General features: G+C 56.9%; 1 protein-coding gene and 1 long non-coding RNA gene across 8 annotated transcripts in view; both read left to right on the top strand.

Annotated features, from left to right (window-relative positions):
- Positions 1–12,235, top strand: part of DPP6 (dipeptidyl peptidase like 6) — a 949,209-nt gene extending 936,974 nt beyond the window's left edge. For all 5 annotated transcript variants that reach the window (XM_073887499.1, XM_073887496.1, XM_025862147.2 and 2 more), the window contains exons 21-26: positions 4,385–4,439; positions 7,016–7,127; positions 8,868–8,926; positions 9,829–9,901; positions 9,991–10,064; positions 12,066–12,235. In XM_073887499.1, the coding sequence (XP_073743600.1) occupies positions 4,385–4,439; positions 7,016–7,127; positions 8,868–8,926; positions 9,829–9,901; positions 9,991–10,064; positions 12,066–12,212 (520 nt within the window). In that variant the 3' untranslated portion in view covers positions 12,213–12,235. The remainder of the gene's footprint in view (positions 1–4,384; positions 4,440–7,015; positions 7,128–8,867; positions 8,927–9,828; positions 9,902–9,990; positions 10,065–12,065) is intronic.
- A 7,286-nt stretch (positions 12,236–19,521) lies between these two features.
- LOC141371604 (uncharacterized) overlaps positions 19,522–21,016 on the top strand; it is a 31,829-nt gene continuing 30,334 nt past the window's right edge. For all 3 annotated transcript variants that reach the window (XR_012376687.1, XR_012376686.1, XR_012376685.1), the window contains exon 1: positions 19,522–19,783. This is a non-coding gene — a long non-coding RNA (uncharacterized lncRNA). The remainder of the gene's footprint in view (positions 19,784–21,016) is intronic.

The following is a 21,016-nucleotide window of genomic DNA, read 5'->3' on the forward strand; positions in this document are numbered from 1 at the left end:
GGGGAGGTAGGACAGGGCTAGATTGTGAGACACCGCCCACAGCATCCTAAGGAGTTGCTGCGTGCCCTGTAAGCAGCAGAGTTCTGCAAGAGGCTTTTAAGCAAGGAGGTGGCAAGGTGGACTTTATTTTTCAGAACTTAATTCTGGTAGCGATGTAGCAAATTCTGTGGGTCAGCGTCCTGGCCCTCAAACTGAGTAGTTTAAGGTGAGATGAATAAAAGTGCACGTTTGCAGAGGCATGGGCAGGGTGAGGGAGACCAGGGAATGGTGCAGCACCCTAGGGCTAGCCACACAAAAGCAGGAGCCACACGGACTCAGGAGAGGACCTGGGCCAGGGAGAGGGAGCATCTGACAGGCTGTGCAGGGAGGGAGCCAGGACCAGTGCCCCGACCGCTCCTCCCTCCCGCTGGGACTCCCCACTGGCCAAACCCACCAGAAGCCGAGGACATGGGAGCCACTGTCACTGTTCGTACTGCTCATCCTCAGAGCCACTGAGCACAGGGGAGCCCCGTGGACAGTGAGTGGAGGGGAAGCAGGAGGAGGCAGCCCACACGAGGACCAAGAAGGGAGAGGGTGGGGAGAGAGAGGAGAATTGTCCTGGCCCCGGGGGCTACGTGGCTGTGGCCTCATGACTACCAGAAACCGTCCAGCAGGTGGGACGACCGCCCCAGACCATCAGTGGGGAAGCTGCAGTCCAGAGAGGGTCCAGGCTGGACCTGCCAGAAGAGGGGCACAGTCCCGACCAACTGGGCAGGAGCACGGCCTGCAGGAGTGGGAGCGTGCAGGGAGGTGGAGGATGCCTGGGAGGCATTTGGGGGGCAGAGTCCCCCAGACTGGGTAAGTGGATGAACGTGGAGCCGGAGCTGGCTGAGGGGCAAGCTGGGCAAAGCTCAGCCCCTCATGGTGGTATGTACCCCCATGGCACGAAGTGGGACAAAGGCACTGGCCATATTTCTCCCCCCACCCTCGTTGGCTCCTCTTTCTTGCCAAATCAAGCCTCTGGCTGTGTGCTTCCTCCGTTCTGAGGGTGCCGTGGCACCTGTGTCAGCTAGGGTCCCCCAAGAAAGGTGCCTGGGTAGACTTAGCGGGAGATTTTGGCAGGGTCTGTCTGTGAAGGGTGCCAGGGCAGGAGTGCTGCCAGGCTGCAGTGGAGTCTGACACCAGGGCAGGAGTGGAGGACCAGGTAGGAGGGGGTCTCCTAATGGCGGCAAGGCTGACGGGGAGCGCATTGCTGAGAGAGCCACTGGAGGACCCTATGCCAGGCAGCCGAGGCCTAGCTGTAGGGCCCTGCTGTGTTCAGTGGCTGGGAGCACCGCTTGGATGGCATGGGCACTGTGGAAGGTCAGAGGATGTGCCCACTGGGGGTCATCAGCCCCCCCAGGGCAGGTTGTCTGAAGGGAGACGGGAGGGCACACAACGTGCAAACTCGCACCCTGTCCCCCCGCCTGAAGTTCCACGCGGCCCCACAAATAGCCCTGCTCACCCGGGACCCTGTGCCACCACCCGTGAGGTGTTCTCTTGACCTCCTGTCTCACCCACTCTGACCGGCTCCCGGCTTCTCCAAGGCTGCTTCACCAGTGAGCGCAGCAGTCAGCGGGCATGCATCCCATCACGCCACATCATCAGTGCTGCTGCCCTGTCACCGTGTCAGCCCCCCTCCCCCTCAGTAGACCGCGCTTCTAGAGGGCTGGAGCCCTGTCCCTCTGGGGCCTCTGCACACCAGCGTGGAAACGAACTCAGGACGTGCTCCGTAAAGAAAGACACCTGATGGATCCGGCTTCTGCTCTTGCGAGGCCTCAGACCACCCCAGTAATAAAAAGTGCTCCCTGCATATGAAATTGGGCTCTCCTTGATCTTGGGATTCCACTGTTCACCAGAAGAAAAATCATCACATGGGAATTGCTGGGTTCGTTGGTGAAAATACAGGTACAAGATAAAAATATTTGATGTTGGAAAAAAACAACCACCCTTGGAAGATTCCAGAGTACTTTATAAATGAGGCTCATTATCAAGATTACTGGCATTTAGATCAGGAAGTGAGTCACTAGGTAATTAGATGAAGGGGTTGCCAAAGACCCAAGGCTGCCTGCAGACTTGGAAGGAGGGCTGAGAGTGGAAACCCGAGGTATTTTACAGGTTGGAATGGAGCCCTCCATGCTGCACATAGCTCACTCCACGCTCCATGGTGCCCACAGACTGCTACGTGGATCCCAGCAAATGTGATCCAGGCGTCTGGCCCCGGGGCAGAATCCTCATAGGACCAGGTGGACCAGTTGTGAAAATAGCTGGCTGCGCCGGACCATTTCAACAGATGTTCCCAAATGCACTTCTGCGTATCAGGGATTTGGGTCACGAGGAGAAAGTGCAGGGACTAGGAGAAAGGTCTGCACTCCTTCCAGATATGTGGACATGCCCACGAAGCTCTGTATGTAGCCCAGGACACTGTGTGTGTGTACATGTGAGTTCCCCTCCACATCCCAAGCCTGGCAGATGTGATCGGAAGTCAGCCGGGTTATCTTATGACACCTGCACAATGTTTCTAAAAAGCGAACGTATGAAAGTGCTCCGTGAGTTTCCTAGAGCTAGCACAGCAAAGTCGAGGTGCGGGCAGGGCCTCGCTCCCTCCGAAATCTGTCAGGGATATCCCTTCCCCACCTCTTCTAGCTTCTGGTGGTGCCAACAACCCTTGCTGTCCCTTGGCTTTGCAGACACGTGACTGTAATCTTCCTTCTTAACACGGCGCTCCTCCTGGGTCTCTGTGTCTCTCCTCTTCGAAGGACACCAGTCATGCGGGATTAACAACATTAAGTCTAACCTCCTCTTAACTACCCACATCTGATGACCTTATTTCCAAATACGGTTGCACTCTGAGGTTTTAGGGGTTAGGATCTGACCATAATTTTCGGAAGTTAACCCATAACCCCTGTCTAAATCAACAACAGATTCCCTGGCCCTGCCCCCTCCCCCAGGCCTGTTCGGCAGAGGCACGCACTCCCAACCGTCCGTGTTCCTGAGCACAGTTATCATTACTGCCTGAGCTCCCATCTCGTGATGTGGTGGCAGGTGAGGAGTCAGCAATCCTGCACCCCCCATCATGTCTCGTTAGATCAGTATTTGGGGGTGCAGGACCACGGTAGACACCGCTCACCGCGGAGCGTGTCGCCCACTTCGTGCCCCACCTTTGCCTGCATCCTTTAGTTCCGGAAGTGTTGCTTTGTTTTTCACTTGAGAATCTTTCTCTGGACCTACTCATAGTATCACCGCTTGTTCCCGAATCCTGCTCACGCTCCCATTAGTAGTTCCATTCAAATGCTGAAACGTTCTCCTAATCTGTCGATTCCAACCTTCTCTTGCTTCTGTGGGGCTGGTGGTCTCTAGGCCCAACTTCGGAGGTTCCTTCGTGACTTTCCTCCCTTGGGAAAGTTGGGGACAGTGTTGCTCCAGGCTGGGGAGGAGGGCTGGTCCTCAAAGAGCTGGCTCTGAGGGCTTGGTACCCAGAGTGTTATGCTCGGTTCTGGCTGAGAAGGGCAGTTATCAGTGATGGGGTGGCTTCCGCCAGCCAGCACAACCCAGAAAACAGAAGCAAGGGAATAATCACCAAGAAGTAGACAGAAACAGGGGAACAGGGCTGTGCGGGCAGGGGCTCTGGCGGCGGGGGGTGGTTGTACGTACACGTGGAAGGAAGCAACTCACAGAGACCCAGGAAGCAGGCGGTCGTCTGCCAGCAGGTGGCAGGACTCCAGCTGCTGAATTAGGGTCCAGAAACCAGAAAGATTCCCGTCATTTTGTGGGTAAACAGGGGATGCTAGGGGAAGGTGGTAAGAGGTTGGCAAGGGCAAGGCAGGACCCGGGCAGTGCCAGCAGGGGCATCGAGCTGCTCGCGCCCAAGGCAGGAAGCACAAGGCAGGGGCCCCCAGCCAGGAGTTGGGGACAAAGGACACTTGCATGTGTGGTGAGAGCCCAGCGCCTGACTCCAAGCGCCCTTAGCACAGAGCCAGGGTCTATTCTCCAGGCTGATCCCGGAGGACCCTCCCAGAGTCTGCGGTGGTTGGGGGTCACATGGTCCAAGTGAGGGGCAGATTGTAACAGAGGACAGGGACCCCGCGGGGCCTGGTCTCCAGAACGGCCTCGGCTACTTTGCATTCCTGGCTTTCGGTCGGCAAGTTTGACAGACCGGACAGTTCTTGCAAGGGCACTTTGAGGCTTTCAACATGGCCATACTGCCCATGCACTAAATAAAGAAAAGCAATAAACAGTGACATCCGAATTCCAGTATTTCCTTCAAGTGGAGGTTTTCGTGCTTGGAATGGCCCGAAGCTCGGCTCTGGGCCACAGTGCAACCGTGGTGTGCACTCACTCGCCCCTCCCTTCTTTGGCCTTGCAGGATGATGCTGAAGGAGCAATACATTGACCAGGCACGTGTGGCCGTGTTTGGGAAGGTAAGCCCGCGCCGAGCTTCGTCGGAGCACGCCGTGCCCCTGACCGAGAGCACTGCCCAGCACCATCACCCAGCCCCGATCGGATTTGTTCGGAATGTCTCTGGTCTGACGCTGTGAGAGCAATGACTTTGTTAAAAACGAGAGGGTGGACGCTGAGTGATTCCAGCAAGGGGGGCCCTGATTTGACCAGCTCACGTATCGGAGTTTCTTCCTACATTATGTGGAAGGAAAGAGAGAGAAGCCAGATCCTGTGAGAACACTTGATTAGGTTCCTAATTCCTTTCCTTACGGAAGCCATAGTGCCTGGTGTGGTACCCCAGGAAACAAGAGTGGGCAGGGGTCTTGATTCCTGTGTATCTCCACATGCAGTGGCCATGTTAATTTACCAGGTCTGCCGACATGGAAGGAGGGGAGGAGGCTGTTCACTCTCCAAAGGGTGGCCCATGTCCATGGGCTGTAGCTCGTGTGGTGAAGGCCCAGGGCTGTGGGTCAGGTCCATGGGGGCCACCTAGCATCACCTGGGCACAGGCCCCCCAACCCCCCACCCCCATTCTTATGCTGGATCGGTGGCCTCCTGATCTCAAGGGAGTGAGGCCCAGATGGAAGGACACAGACCCGTCTCCCTCCCAGAGAACTATCAGAGCACAGGCCGTCCAGAGGCACCTTACAGGGACCTCACGTCAGGTGGAGGCTTCAACAGGTGATCCTAACACTACCTCTTATGTCGTCGCCTCTGGAACCCCCACGCCCAGCATTCTCAGAGGATAGTGTACATTTGAGATGTAGTGATCCCAGACAGCCTCCTGGAGCCCTCCCACAGGCCCCTTGGCACCTCCCGAGTTGAGGCGGTGGAGGGGAGGGCCCGGAGGCTTCTCTCCGAGGCTCAGGGACAGACCAGAGAGTGGGCGCAGAATCCTAGAGGCTCCAGTCCATAGAGACCCACTCGCTGCCCGTGAGGGGCTCAGAGCGAATGCGATCATTCGTAAATGTGACTTTGGGTGTCAGTGTTTATCACCCATCTGCACCCACATGGGAAGGGTGGACTGCTGAGCCAAGGCAGGGACCCTTGGCCTGGGCCTGCCTCTGGTCAGGGCTCACTCCTCAAACACACACGGAGCCTTTTCAGACCGGCTGCTTTCACCAGGTAATATGCATTCAGGGTTCTTTTCGTGGCTCGAGAGCTTATTACTGCTCAGCACCGAATAATATGCCAGGGACACCGCTTACGTGTACACTCACCTGCTTCCAAGTTTGGACATTTACAAATACAGCTCATATGATCCTCCATGTACAGGTTTTTGTGTGCATACAAGTCTTCACCTCCTTTGAGTAAATACCAAGGAGGGTGACTGCTGGATGATACGGTAAAGAGTATGTTTCGTTTTGTAAGAAATCGCCACACCGTCTTCTAAAGTGGCTGCCCCGTGTGGCGTCCCCACCACACTGAGTGACGGGTCCTGCTGCTCCCCATCCTCACCGGCGTCTGGTGTTGTCAGTCAACGCTTTTTTGAAGACAAGTGGCGGATGACCTTTGAGGACTTACCGATTCCATTGACAATGAAAGTTATCAACTAGAAACCAAAATGACGCTTTTATTGTCATTAAGACAAGCTATCCATGTTCTATGGAAGGGACGGCATTAGATGATCATGTAACTAACGTATAGGTCCTCAACAGTTCATTCCACAGTGAGGCTGGCGCAGCCTGGGCTGCACACATAGTCTCCATCAGGTGCATGGCTTTCCACACTCGACCCTCCCACCCCAGCGCACACACTCCCATACACACACACACACACACGCACACACACTCCCATACGCACGCACCCAGCATACACACAACATCTGTAACGGCCCCCAAGCCCCCAGGAGAACATACCTGGTTCCCTTGAGGCTTTGCTCCTGCCCGTCCCCACGTTTGCTCACCACAGTTCCCCACCTGTGTCCCGTCCCCTTCGGTGCTTTCGGGAGACAGAGCACATCTGAGCCAAGCAGCTTCGAAGGCGCCCGTGGTAGATAATGCGTCACGTGTACTCTCTCTGGAAGGCCCTGGTTGAAGTAGGGGTCTTGCGTGTCAGCCCCAAGTTAAGGGCAGTATAGGACTTGAAGGAACTGCCCATGTCCAGCGCCCACATGGACGCCTGTCTCCACAGGCCCTGAGCCAGGCATCCTGGCAGACCGGTACCTGAGCCCTTTGAGACAGGTTCCTTGTTGGCCCTCCCCCAAGACCACCTTAAGTGGTTTGGCTTTGCTGGAGATGGGAAGGCAGCAAACGCACTGCAGGGAAAGGCTGATTTGGAAGGGGCTTGATGATACCCTGACATGCACACAGCACATCCTAGCCCACGGCCGTGGCTGCCCTCACGCATCCTCTGCGCATCGCCTGACACGAGGCCCCAAGAGAGGAGGCGTGCGTCCCATGTATCTAGTTGGGACGATGCGTTGCCTTTCGTCTGTTTACTTTTTAACAGAAACTTTGTGAAGATGGTTGCTGAGTCACTGATCTTACATCTGAGGCTGGTTTCGTGAGGGCAGCACTGACACTCCGCCTACTCACCCCGTTTCTCTCTCTCCCAGGATTATGGCGGGTACCTGAGCACTTACATCCTCCCGGCGAAGGGTGAAAATCAGGCTCAGGTTTTCACCTGTGGCTCTGCTCTCTCTCCAATCACGGACTTCAAGCTCTACGGTAACAAGTCTTGACACCACAGACCCGGCCCCATGCCTCCCTTCCCACCACGCTCCCGCCTGCCACCCCCGCTCCGCGCACCCCCCTCGGAGGGGAAGCCACAGGGGCCGTGCGGCTAACGAGGAACCTGGAGAGAAGCCTCGGGGCCCCCTGCTGTAGCGGCCACTGAGGAGCCTCACATGCATGCGGACAGGAAGGGGCCGGCTGCGGTCCCGCTGGGGCCGCGTTTCCCCTGCCCCCAGAATCTGGGCAGGGGCGCTGCCCGGGCTCTGTATCCGGGGCCTGGGGGTGTTCGGGCAGGGATTCCGTGATGAGGGCTTAGGGGCTGAGGGGCTGCTACTTGGTGGCGATCAGGTGCAGACCTGGCAGCTGAGCTGTGCCCTGCCTCCACCCGCTCTCCTCCTGGTGGGGCAGGGAGTACCTGGTCAGCACCTTGCCTAACGGGCAGGGCTCAGAGGCCCGGGACGGGGCATCAGGATGGCTGGCCGTGGGGACCAGACGGGGGGGCCGGCCTTCCAGGGGTGGGAACCGGACCTCTGTCAGGCACCGCCCTGGCTCTTTGGTCACAGCTTTGGGATTCGAAGCTCCCTACATTGTCCTGGTCAGCCGGCCCCTTTTCTCTCAATGTGAATGGTTTTGTGACATTCGTGCTTTTTTTTTTTTTAAATGTGTTGGTGAGGTATTCCTTGTGGACTTTGAGAACTCGCTTTCGGGTGGAGGCTGGGAGGCCCTGGGAGCCCAGGCTATTAACCCCAGCTACGCTGCACAAAGCAGCACTGACTACTGGGATCAGAAATGGAGAGGGCTTCTTGTCGATGGTCGGCCAAGCCTACAAGTACCCTGGCCACACCCGCCCCAGTGGCCCAGCTCAGCACCCCGGGCCTCACAGGGTCCGGCAGCCCTCAGCCCCCTGGCTCCTGCAGCCAGAGTGCTCACAAATGATGCACTGATGTTTACAAAGTGCTCTAATGCAAACTTCACCTTACAGTCCTATAAGAACTCTCCTCATTTAACATTTTAATAATTTAAAATTAATTTTCCCATGGGAAGACGTAGCATATTTCATCTTTTTTAAATTCAGTGAGACGTCCTTAATTTTTTTAATCATGCTATTTCAAATTTGCCTGATTTGAATGCACATAAATGTACCATCCTATACCTTGGCTGGTCACAGTGCCCCACACAGGGAAATCCTCTGCTGTCTCTTCCCCTTAATTAAGGATGTCCCTGCAACTTGCAGAAGCCTTTGGAGCTCCTTCCATCCTGACTTTCCTGACAGGGCAGATACCAGGTCCTCACCCAGAACCTGGACCCGGAGCCAGAGTTTTGGCTAGAACGGGACATGCCTAGCCTTTGAAAAAGAACAAGAAAAAAAAAATCAAATCCTGATGAAAATCTGCTCTTTGGGATTTGTTGTCTTTCCTATATGTTGGAACAAAGTTGGGGGGGGTGACTGTTATCCTGTTTACTGAGGATTCAGATGCACTATTTCACTTGATTAAGGTTCGCTATATTGCTTAAAACCCAGCCACCTACTCTAGCATATTTGAATGTTACTACGGTGCTGTCTGATTACCTGGGTAAAGACCTGTAGGTTGAGGGGTGTTTTAGAAACAAACGTTTGCCCTGCAGATGAGTGCACAGCCCCGCCCCCAGCCCCATGCCAAGGGTGCCCCCTGCGTCTGGGGGCTCTGCACCCACTTGCCTCAGGTAACCCTGCCTTCCTCTGCTTGTGTCCAGCGTCCGCGTTTTCCGAGAGATACTTGGGCCTCCATGGACTTGACAACAGAGCATATGAGGTAGGTATGGACACCCCCGCCTCCTGGCAGAATGGGGAATTGGGTGAGATGGGTCCCGCCCCTCTGACCTTGGCCCAACTCTGGGACCCACACTCCTTCCCTGGGCCCACTGTGCTGTCCGCCTCCCCCACCAAACTCACTCTGAGAAGCCCCTCCTCCACGCTGTGAACTGAGGGGACCAGGGCCTCTCCCGGGTCCGTCTGGTTTCCCTCTCTGGCACCCGAGGGGCGTGGAGGGGAGTTGGGAAGTCTTTGGATGGATGGAGGATCTGTCCCAGAATCCACAGTCATTGGGCACTGACGACTGCTGGTCCCCTTCCCCAAGGCTGGTTCCACTTTGGGAAAATAAGCCATTGATTGGGTGACAGAAAGTCCTCTGATGTCACCTGCTCCGTCATAGCCACTGAACTAACTCGGTGCAGGTGTCACGTGGGGTGTTTCTTGGCCGGCCGCAGAGCGAGGCCACGCTTCTGCCGTGGGGGGCGGGGGGCTGGCTTCGGAGCCGGAATCCGTGCTCAGACCATGGCACCATGGGGCCAGGTGGCACCTGCTGGAATGAGAGCCCTCCGAGGCCACCTGCCGCGGGTGAAAGCGTTCCCATGCTCCCTTCTCTTCCACCCCTTCCTCCTCCTCAGGGGCACCCCTGCAGGGCGACTGAGATCTTCCTCCTCCTCGGGGGCACCCCTGCAGGGAGGCTGAGCTCCTCCTCGTCCTCGGGGGCACCCCTGCAGGGCGGCTGAGATGCGCTGTGTGCGTCCCTCCCACAGAAAGCCCACCCCCACCCCATCCTCCCGAGACTGGCCCCAAGACCGCCAGCTACCTTCTCAGTCAGGGGTCCAGTACGAACCCCTCACTAGCGGCCAGAGGCCCACTAACTCTGTCCCCTTGCCTGCCCATGTGCAGATGACCAAGGTGGCACACCGCGTGTCAGCGCTGGAAGAACAGCAGTTTCTGATCATTCACGCAACCGCGGATGGTAAGGACCAAGGATGTCACTTCACAGCATCGCCCTGATGGTGTTAGGGGTTTAACCGGTCCTTTCCTCTTTTTTTTTTTTTTTCACAGAAAAAATCCATTTCCAGCACACGGCGGAACTCGTTACACAACTAATTAAGGGGAAGGCTAATTACAGCTTACAGGTAGAGTATCTGCATATCTCGGCTCCACACTTGGAGAGAGACATCCTTTCCGTGGATAAAGAACTGATCGGTATTCAGTTCATCCCATTTCTGCAGACGCACCTGTGTTACGGTTGTCAGAGGCGGGCCGGGGCGCATGGGGCCAGACGAATTAGCACATGCTTATTTTCTCTAGTAATCGATGGTGATCTCTTGGTTCTGCACTCGAGCCGTGTGCAAACCCCTTTAGAGCTCCACCGCCCCGCGCCTCCGGGCAGTGAGCAAGGCTGAGACAGACACCGCACCGCCACAGTGAGGCTGGTGGTGTCCCTGCGGGTGAGGATGGGGCTGTTGTCCCGGTGTTGATGACAGCAGCATTCTGGGGGAGTTGGGGGGCTTTACATGTGTAGGTCCCGAGCCTTCTCCACTAGCCTCCCTCTGGACAGCACCCCACGTTTACTAAACTCTGGCAGAATGTTCCAGAATCATGTGTGGCTGAGCAGCAGTTAGAGGGCTACCCTTCCCACGAAACAGACTCACAGCCTTCTTTTCACTGGTGTCAAGTACTAACCCAGCAGCTCAAGTCTGGGCTCCTTCCAGTGAGGCACAATGTCGCTTCTAGAAACATCTTCTGTTTCCTTCCTGACCATGGGTTCCTTTGGCAAAACACGCATAACCCCGATGGTCTTTTCAGGTCTAGAGATAAATGGGAGATTTCCTCCGCTAGGCACCTGTCCCTCAGATAGCACCAGCCCCGGCACGGATTGCTGCGTGCCTTCTGTCCTGAGCTCCCGGCCTTCCCGCATCACCGTCTTGGAGGGTCCCATGCGGGCTGGGCCAATCAGGGGGAGCTTCCTGCAGGGAGGGGATTTGGACTGAGTGTTGATGAATGGGGAAGGAAGGACTTGGTTAATGTTACCTTTGAGCTTGCTTCTGAAAGTGCTCAGATCATAGTAAAGCTGATAGTTGCCATGGTATTGTTAAATACATTCTAGACACATAATGCCGCCGTGGCAGGTTAAAAGGTAAATCTCCACGCGCTAATGTGGATCACTCCCCAAGGTGCGGACCAAGCTAAACCAGCAAGATTTTGAGCAAGATGAATTGTAGACCACACTTGAGACAATAAAGGGACCCCAGCCCAGTGCCATGCCTGCAGGCACAGCAAATGTCTGCACAGATACTCAGTGAATGTGTAACAGTGATCAAGTCCAGGGAAGGGCATAGGGACTGGGGCCCTGGAGAGAGGGAGAGGCGTACATCCTACCTTGTGTCCTCTGGTACTACAGACATAACAGCTCCATTCCGTCATGAATAAATACTCTAAAATAAAGGTGAACACCATCCTCCAAAGACATGGAGGAAGACAGGATTCCAGATGCTGGGGGCAGCCTGGTATCATGGAAACAACGTGGGCTTCCAGGTCCCTTAGACTTGGCTTTGAGTCCCTGCCCAAACAGGTACCGTTGTGTGGAAGTGGCCGCACCACCCCTGGGGGACGGGGGCCGTCCTTACACCCAGTCCCTGTGTCCTCGGCTAACTCTGAACACTTCACAGGGAGTCTGTCGTTGAATCCTCACAGAACTTTATGAGCTGGGTTCTATTACGATGATCATGTCCACTTGGCACAACTGGAAACTGAGGCTCGGGAAAGTTACCTGCCCACGGTCCCGGGGTGAGCCAGACGCCGGCGAGGGTTGTAGAAACAGCACAGACTTCTTCCCATGTCTTTGGGTCCTGGTCCCAGGAGACCTGGGCCGGAGCCTCTCTACAGTCTGTTGAACCGAATGTGATCTAGTTGAGTCGGCCCACGCCCTGCAAGCCCACCGTGCCCCGCAGGGCCTCCCAGCAAAGGACGGGCTGACGCCTGCCCCGGGGTGGTTTAGGAGGTCCGTTTTGCAGGCTGGAATGGAGCTGTGGGTGCGCGGTGTCCGGGCCGTGCTGGGTCCGAGTCTCACGAGGGTCCCCAGGGCCCCCCGGGTTCCGCTGCTGGCGAGTAACGTCTCCCTGGCTTCCCCGCAGATCTACCCGGACGAAAGCCATTACTTTCACAGTGCCTCCCTGCACCAGCACCTGTACCGATCCATCATCAGCTTCTTTGTGGAGTGCTTCCGCGTTCGGGACAGGCTGCCCACGGCCACAGCCAAAGAGGAGGAGGAGGAGGACTGAGTGGGCGCCGGCCCTGAGCGCCACGGGGGGGGGGGGGGGGGGGGGGGGCCCCGGCCCGGGGGGGGGGGGGGGGGGGGGGGGGGGGGGCCCTCCCAGGACCGCGCGCAGCCGGGACCCGCCTCCCTCCCCCGCAGAGGTGGGGGCGGGGGCAAGAAGTGGGACTTCCCATAGCATGTGTGTCTTACGTCCCGAAGGCGGTTTTGCTTCGGAAACCGGCTCCTTCCCAGGCCGAGGCGCGTCATCGCTCACCAGGGCTCCCAGGCACCTGGAGCCGCCGCGGCCTCGCCTCCTCCCGGCCCCAGAGTGACTGGCGCAGCCCACGGCCCCTCCCCAAGGAACAGAGCAGAGGACGCCGCGAAGAGACTGGCCCTCCTGTCCAGCTGCCTCGCAGCAGCGCCAAGGCCCCCCCCTCGCTCGCGAGCCGCGCCCGCAGCAGCAGCGCCCACCCTGTCGGACAGAACCGCGCCGTGGAGACAACTATAGCACAATTATTGTAACAGTACTTGTCCATAGATTGGCTTTTGCTCCTTTCTGTAATTAGGAGATTCGGCATTTTAAGGGGCTGCACAGAGTATTACTGTAGCTAATGCTAATGGTTAACCTTATGGAATTAATTCGTATTTTTCTATGGTTTTTACCTGACACTGAGGGTTGTTTGCTGTGCTTGCTTTCTTCCTTTCTTCTTTCTTTCTTCTTCTTCTTTTTTTTTTTTTTTTTTGGCTTTGTTTTGCTTTGTGTTCTTCAGTCAGTGTGTAGGCTTTGCACTCGTTTGGATAAACAGATCAGAACTAACTAACTGCTCTCTCCTCAAGATTGTCTTGAGACTTCGTGGAGAAATTTCAAAAAACTGAGGGGGGGGAAAGACATCCAATACCATTCACTAAAACAAAAGTCATCAATAAAACTTCTTTCCCCCAAAGTTGCATTAGGATTTGGCTTAGACTCACACGATCTCTGTATGTCTTGAAGCCCATCCTTTCCCCCCTTGATGAGTTGTTGAGGCTTTTCAGATGGCATTAGGTTAAAAAAAAAAAAAAAAGACAAAGGGTTGACTCCACCCCTGGGTCTGTCGCATGTGCAGGGGACAGGCATCCTCTGGGGACGCGTGGGTGTGTGCGGCCGCCTCCCGCCCTGGGGACGGCTCAGTGCCCTCAGCACCACGTGCAGGCAGCCTGTCAACGTGTAAGAGGTCCCCTGACCGAATGTACAGCCGGCACCCCAGTGTATATTCCGTTGTGTTGTGCATAAAGACCGGATCGGCGCTGCCCCTGTACCGGCTTTCACCTTGTCGTCTGCATGCCGACACTCGGTGGCTGACCTGCACTCCCCACAAGTGCTAGTTAGAAACCTATCCATCACTGCTGTTTCCTTTGGAGCTTGTCGACAACCTGAATGTCAGTACTGACGTCTCCAGCTTCCGGTCCTGCCGGCGGGGGCGGGGGGGGGGGGTCCTCGATGTCCCATCAGCAGAGAAGATTTGTCCATGTAGCTTTTTGGCATTTGGGGGTTTGGGTTTCCTCCATGTGAGTTTTGGATGTCGGTTGCGGTTAGTGCAGCTGGAAGGTCTCCATCACAGATTTGTTCGGGCGAGACGTCACCGTGTGTGAAAAGGACCAGCATGTGAGCGGCAGGACCCACTCTGGCTGCCACGTGACCGTGTTTCCGCTACGTCAGTGGGCTTGACCGGCTGCAAAGCCAGTGAGGCCTGACAGGGGAAGCCAGCTTTGGCCGCGAGATCTGGCAGGGGGACGGGAGAATGTGGCATGGTAGCATTTGCTCATCCATGGAATAAAACGCTATTTTACCACTCGGATAGCTCTTTTCTTGCTTATCCTCTGCCAGCCCTCCTTAGAAAGTGTGCAAAGCTTGATGTCTTTTAAAGTACTTATCGAGCCCTACCCAAGACGGGCGCACATCCCTAAGAGCCTCCTGGTGTGCAGCAAAGGAAAACCAGATCCGTGGCGGCAGGGTATCAATAGCAAGAAGGATAGGACCAACCAAATAGATCGAAGTCCCGAGTCAACCAGAGAAAATGAATTTGAGTTGACTCTTTTAGGTTTTAGGGTGAAGACAGAGATATTCCCTAACACAAAGAACAAAATTGGCTCTCAGTTGAGACTGTAACATGGCCCACTAGAAAACTCTAGAAAAACCTCCATGTGTTGGGGATTCCTCTTTGGCATCTCCTAGGACATGGGCTCTCACATTCTCAGAGGTGTGCATGTGGGGGGCACTCTCCCCACTGGCCTGAAAACATGTACACCCCTCCCTCTCCCGCCTCGACCTAGCAGTCCCAGAATGATTTCGTGATGGGCTGATTGCCTTCTGGAAGCCCCTGTTAAAACCCCAGTGTCACAGAGAGACTAGAGGGGCATTTCAGAGACTCCCTTGGCGCCCCCTCCATTAGCACACCATGTGAGCTCTTAAGATGATCACAGGAGAGCCCGGGAAGCCTGGTGAGAGACTGGCTATGCAGACAGGAATGTCCAGATCATCTATAAATGCAGAACTCCGACCCACAACACGCAGCCATCAGCCCCAAACGACCAGACTTGATCGGTAAGGGCCAGCTGCGCACCACCGCCCCCCCCAGCCCTGCCTCCAGCTGAGGGCCGATGGGAAAGCCAGATCCACTCCCCCCGGCCAGACCTGTAGGATCCTGCTTCCAGTCAGCCGCCCCGGCGTCCCTGCGCTCACGGCCCCCGGCGGGGCGCCCCTGACCCCCTTTTCCACCGTGAGGCCGTCCCACCCCCGTGCCTGCCTCTGCGTCCCCACCGAGCGCGCACGACAGCGGCAGAGCCCGCGCTCCAGCCGGCTCTGAGCCAGCAGCCTCTGCTTCTCTCCCTTGGGTGGTGTCTGCTCAGGCTTCCAGAACAATATACAACAGGCTGGCGGCTTAACCAACGGGAATGTATTTCTCCCAGTTCTGGAGGCTGGGAGTCCAAGTCCAAGATGGAGGTGCCAGCTGATCGGTTCCTGGTGAGAGCTCTCCTCCTGGTTCCTAGTCCCCGTGGGCAGACAGGGCAGGGGACAGGGCAGGGAGGGCACTCTCTCTTCTTCTAAGGGCACCAACCGCTTCATGGACGTCCCACCTTCATGACCTCATCTAAACCTAATTACCTCCCCACCGTCCCACCTCCTGCCACCACCACACCGGGCGTAAGATTTCAACTTACGAATTTGGGGAGGACGTGGTCAGTTCCTGGCAGGGGGTCTGTGTTTATTTTCCTCCTGCCAGAAAGTAGGTGTTGGAGAGGAGTTGTCCAGGGGCGCATGGCGCCCCTGGGGTCAGGAGGGGAGAGGGACGGGGAAGAGGGAGAGCAGAGGGAGGAGGGGAGCGGATTGAGCAGCGGTCCCCACTCCAGGGGGACTGCCTCCAAGTGGAGCTTCCCAGATGGGCCCTTCTGCAAACCACAAGCTGCAAAACTGCCATTCACCATCAGCCTCTCGTCAGAAAGGGGATCTAAAGCCCGGGTGGGTCATGGGTGCTGCCCCCAAACCCAGGGGAAGTCAGCAGCAACGCCGTGGGCCTCTTCCCCCCGCTGGGTTTTCTCGGGGTATCGGCTCCAAAGGCCAGGGCTCCAGCCCTCGCGGGTGCCTCTGGAGCTCTCTGCCTCCCAGCTTAGGAGTCCCAAGCCTCAGGCCAACACGGAGCCAGACTTGGTGGAAGTGGGTGTCAATGTCCAGTTTCTGGGCCAACAACGAGTTCAGAGATGCGTCCAACTCCTGCTCGGTTCGGCAGGGCGAGGGGCCTGAGTCCCTCACTCTCTCTAGCACTGAGGACGATTGAAGGCACCTGCTTGCAAATCTTATCACCTGGTACAAATCCCTTTTTTTGGCACTTTCCTTCCCTAAAGCAAAAACCAAAACCGGACAAACTCCAACAGCTGTCGCCACTGTCTCCAAGCACCAAGCTGGGGACAGAGTGCAAGTTTGGGGTGAGTCAGGAAGCACCGTTCATCTCTCTGGCTGCTTCCTTCCTGGCCCACAGGTCACCCCCTCCATGCTTAACACCGGCAAGGTGGGTCTTCGAGGGCTCAGCAGTGTGGCCTGGGGTGGGCGGGAGGCGGGGAAGCTGAGCCCCCTGCACCACTGCCCCATCCAGCTCCGTCCTTGCGTCCCTGTCAAGCCTCTCGACATCTCTGGGTCCCATTTTTCACAGTAAAATAGGACAACGGCAACGGTCTTTGTGGCTGCACCAGGCAGCTGTGAAAATTCAGCAAAATGTACGTGACGCACGAGGAGCCATGGAAAAGCGCAGGAAGCAGGAGAAATTCCGGAGACGCTGCCCTTGGAATCAGGAAAGGCCAAGACTCTGGGCCACACCTGCTGCCCGTCCCCCCCACCCGAGCCCACCACGGGTCCCGGGGACTCCCACGTGCAGACACAGGACACACAGGAGCCTGAGCCCCGAGGTCTCCCTGCTCCCAGTCCCCTCCAGCTCTCTGGGGTGGGCAGATGTCCCTGCAGGGCTGCCATTCCTGGCTTCCAGACAGGACAGGATGTTTGTAGGCATCTGGACCCAGGGCCTAGGTCCCCCGGGGATTCCAGGCCAGGTGGGGCAGGGCCGGCTCATGGGGAATTCTGGAAGGCCATACACTCTGGCGACCAGGCCAGAGCCTTCACATAGCACTTTAGCCCCGTGACAAAGCAGCTGTTTCTAAAAGACCTGCGTCCGTGGCCTGTCGTATAGCCAATAATCAAAAACGTTTCTAACACTCAGGCTGGCCTGCATGACCTCGGGTCCTCACTCCAGTCACCTGAGGCCAAGGCAATGCTGGAGCAGCCAGACGGTCTCCTGACCCAGGACGTGCCTGTCACATGACTTCAGTCATTGGTGGTGCAGATCCCCTCTGCTGAACTTGTTTCTTTCGGTGATCCGATTCTTCCCCCCCAAAGCACGGGGCTGCTTTAAGTGGAGGAGAGTAGATGGAGGAAGACAGCATCCCAGCCTCTGCGCTGGTGGGTTCAGATCTCTGTAAGTGAAGTCCCACGTGGTCGTCAGTTCCAAGACGACTGGAGCCAGCAGGGGCTGGAGGCCAGCACAAGGCCCGGCCAAGGGCCAGTGGGAATTGGGGTGCCTCTGCAGGGGACCTCCGTCTGGCTAGCTCAGGGCCTGGATGCCGGAGACACACATGAGGGGTGAGTCACTGCTGGCGATGTGGGAACACAGGCTTAAATCAACCTGCCCTCACTTGATTTAGCCCTCCCCAACCTACCCAGACACCCTCCTGCCCCCAGCACAGCCACCTCCCAAAGATGGGCCAGTTTCGGTGACACAGCCACGGCTCTGCCCAGAGGCTCAGAGGCTGAGCTTCTGGTGGTGAGGAGGACGGTCAGGGCCCACCCCAGTGTCTGTCACAGTATTCCGGGGAGGACAGCGTGCTGGCCATAGCGAAGGGGTGTTTCTCACGGGCGTCCCCTGAAAGAACACACAGTAAACGTCTCCTAATGGGCTTTGCCATCTGTGAAGTCACTTTCGTCGTCATCACCTGAAGAAGTCCTGGCTTGTCACAAGAAAGCCATCTTTACCCCCAACAACGGGGTTTAACAAGATATCCTGCCGCTCCTGGAAAGTAAAATCCCCAGTAAGATTCTCGGAGGGCTGTGGGCTCTTGGTGGAACACCATCATGGGCCCATGCCCCCCAGGAGGTCGTGGCCACACTCACCCACAGGCCCTCTGCCACCTCCCAGGACCGCTGGACAGGCACAGTTCTGACGTCAGGGAGCGGGATTGCTGCTTGGGCCGGGCGTGCAGGGAGCGGCCTCACGCGGGAGCTGGGGTGGCCGCTGGGCCCGGCACCTGCCCCCCAGAGAGGACAGTTCCAATGAGGAGAGGACCGAGAGGTGGGGCCAGTGGGCAGAACCCAAGTGTTGAGTCCCATGAGCCGGCTACTCTCCAGGTCTCTGCTGCCCTCCGTCCTGGGGCAAGTGTCCTGACCTCTCAGAGCGTCGTGCCTCTCCTTGGTGGAACATAGTCACTCAAAGGGACAAGGACGTGAGCGATGGGTGGGAATTCCTAAAGTCATGCTTAGCCCGCAGTAAGCAGTCCATAAAGTGGAACTAATGTTCAGAACGTCTAGGATTTGTTTTCTTAAATCTTTAACCAAAAGAGCTGAAAAAGCCCTGACAATATGCATTTCAACAGTTTCTTAAACTACATCCTGAAAAGTCTTTGGGCAACAGGTTTCCAGGCGCTGGCAGTGGGGCCTCTCTTCCCAGTGAGAAGTTCCGGAAACAGCTCAGTGGCCATGGACAAGCCACGTGAACCTTGGGGCTCCAGTCAATGGGCGATGTGCTGGCCGACCGAGGGTCCCTAAGCGGCTCCGATCGCGTGAAACGCGCCCTCCGTGTCAACGTGTGCAAGCCCCTCATCGCGTTAGTCCTGCTTCCCGCCAGGCTGGCGGGCGCTGGGCCCCCTCCAGCCCACACGCCTGAGAAGGCCCTGGGAAGCCTGACCCCCCGCCCGGGCCCCCAGGGGCAGGACCAGGGCCTCCCTCCCAGCAGCGGACGACAGAGCTCTCCCGCCAGCCCCGCCCCCCGAGCGGATCCCCCCCTCCGCCCCCGCCCCCGCCCCCACCTCGCGCACCCACAGCGAGCCCCCTCCGCCCCGCCCCGCAGCAGCAGCCCTCCCGCCCGCACCCGCAGGTGCCCGGCAAGGCCCCTCCCCGCCTCCGGGGGCCACGCGTGGACGCAGCCCGCAGAGGGCAGCAGAGGCGCAGCGCTGGGCCGCACGCCCGCCGGCGGTGCTTCGGTAAGTGGCACGCGGGTGCCGGGGCCTGGCAGGCGGCGGGGAGGCCGCGGTAGCGGCGTGGGAGCCCGGGGAGGGGAGGTGCCGCAGCCCGCGCCCAGCTCCGCTCGAGCGCAGGCGGCACAGGCGGCACAGGCGGCACAGGCAGGGCGTGGAAGGGCGGGCTCCCGCGAGCAGGGGCGGCCGCGGCGCGGAGGAAGGACCGGAGGTGGGACACCCAGGGGCTGCGTGCAGGGCTGCGGGCGCGGAGAGCGCAGGGGCGCGAGGGCCTGAAAGCAGCGCCGGGCACACCCGCCAGCAGCCTCCCCGCGCGTCGGGAGCCGAAGCCGTGGCGAGCCGCACGGGAGACGGGGCGGGGGGCCCCACGGGGGGGGCGCCCACGGGGCGATGGGGGCCCAGCGCGGCCTCGGAAAAGCACGGTGGCGCGGCAGGTGTCAGGCCGGGCGGGGAGAGGCCTCACTGAGGACTTGCTCGGGGACGGTGGGCGGAGACCCTGCGGCCGCGGAGGCACAGTGGTGACCACGGACGCGTCCTCGCCGTGGGCCTGTGTGGGGTAAGGAAACTGCTGTCAAGCGTTAACGAAAATGCTCAAGATCACGGAAGGGCAAATTCACTCTTCCAACCCAGGGCTGTGTGTCCTTTGCTCTCACACGGGCCTTGATTCACTCCTAGACCCAGCTGGTGAACTGGCGAACGTCCAAGGTCCCAGAGAACCCGCGGGGGGCTTCCAGAGGCAGAGCCCAGCCTTGCGGAGAGGGCATGCCCGGGACACCTGACCACCGCACAGCCTCCACCAGTCAGCGATTTGGGAAACCTCAGGTAATGTGGACTCCAGGCAGCCTTCCCTCCTTTGAGGCGGCTTCTCTGGGTAGAAACCATGCCCTGCTTGAACTCGGGCATTGAGAAGGGACCCCGACAGCCTTCACCGTGGCTGTGCTCTCACGCCAGGCCTCCGGTTCCAGACCATCACTGATAGTTTGAGTCTATCATTCCGTGCAGTTGGGTGCTGCATTCCAGAACGGTGTTCTTACAGGTGCTTCTCTTCGGGCTAATTGAGCATTTAACTAGCATCTGTAAATTCGTCCATCTGTGCTGAAACTCCGTGATGTAATTATCTTTGGGATTAGCATGTGTGCGATCTTTTATCTCTTCCGTGCATCATGTTAAGGTACTATTTCAAAGAGGCTGTTTTTGTTTCCTGGGCTTCACTGAACACAAAAGCAAGGGTTGCTCGTTTTCAGGAGCTGTTAAAATGAGTAGTTTTGCATATGCAGGACGTATTTGCAGTTTAGCTATGAATTGTGGGATTTGTAACCAGTTCTTAAGTTCTGATACTGTTATATCCAAACCTAGAAAGTAACTTTGCTTTTTATTAACATAGGCACAGACTTTCAAAAGTTCAAATGTTTTTCTGGGGAAAATAGATTGTGTGCCTGTGGGGTGTGTGTGTGTGTGTGTGTGTAAAGGAACCAGCATAATTAACATGCCCTCGTTCCTTCTCTAGATAACTTTCCGTACAAAAAGGCATCCTTCTAAGGAAGAGAAGTTATCAATGCAAAATGAACAAACCTTTTTTAAAAATTTTAAAAAGAAAGGAAGACTCTTACTGGAACCCAAGTTAAGACCACTGCCCCAGGACAACACAGTCTTCACAAAGAAGAGAGGGCTCTGGGGAAGGACCATGTGGTGCAGGATTATATATGCTTGTGGGTTTTTTTATTTTTTTTATTTTCTTATTTCTTTTTGTATTATTTTGTTAATAACCATACATTACATCATTAGTTTTTGATGTAGTGTTCCATGATTCATTGTTGGCGTATAACACCCAGTGCTCCATGCAGAATGTGCCCTCCTTAATACCCATCACCAGGCTAACCCATCCCCCCACGCCCCTCCTCTCTAGAACCCGCAGTTTGTTTCTCAGAGTCCGTTGTCTCTCATGGTTTGTCTCCCCCTCTGATACCCGCCCCTTCATTCTTCCTCTCCTGCTATCTTTTTTTTTTTTAACATATAATGTATTATTTATTTCAGAGGTACAGGTCTGTGATTCAA

The sequence above is a fragment of the Callorhinus ursinus genome, unplaced genomic scaffold, assembly GCF_003265705.2.
Source record: "Callorhinus ursinus isolate GAN/ISIS: 27379988/994484 unplaced genomic scaffold, GSC_fseal_2.0 scaffold80, whole genome shotgun sequence".
Lineage (NCBI taxonomy): Eukaryota > Metazoa > Chordata > Mammalia > Carnivora > Otariidae > Callorhinus > Callorhinus ursinus.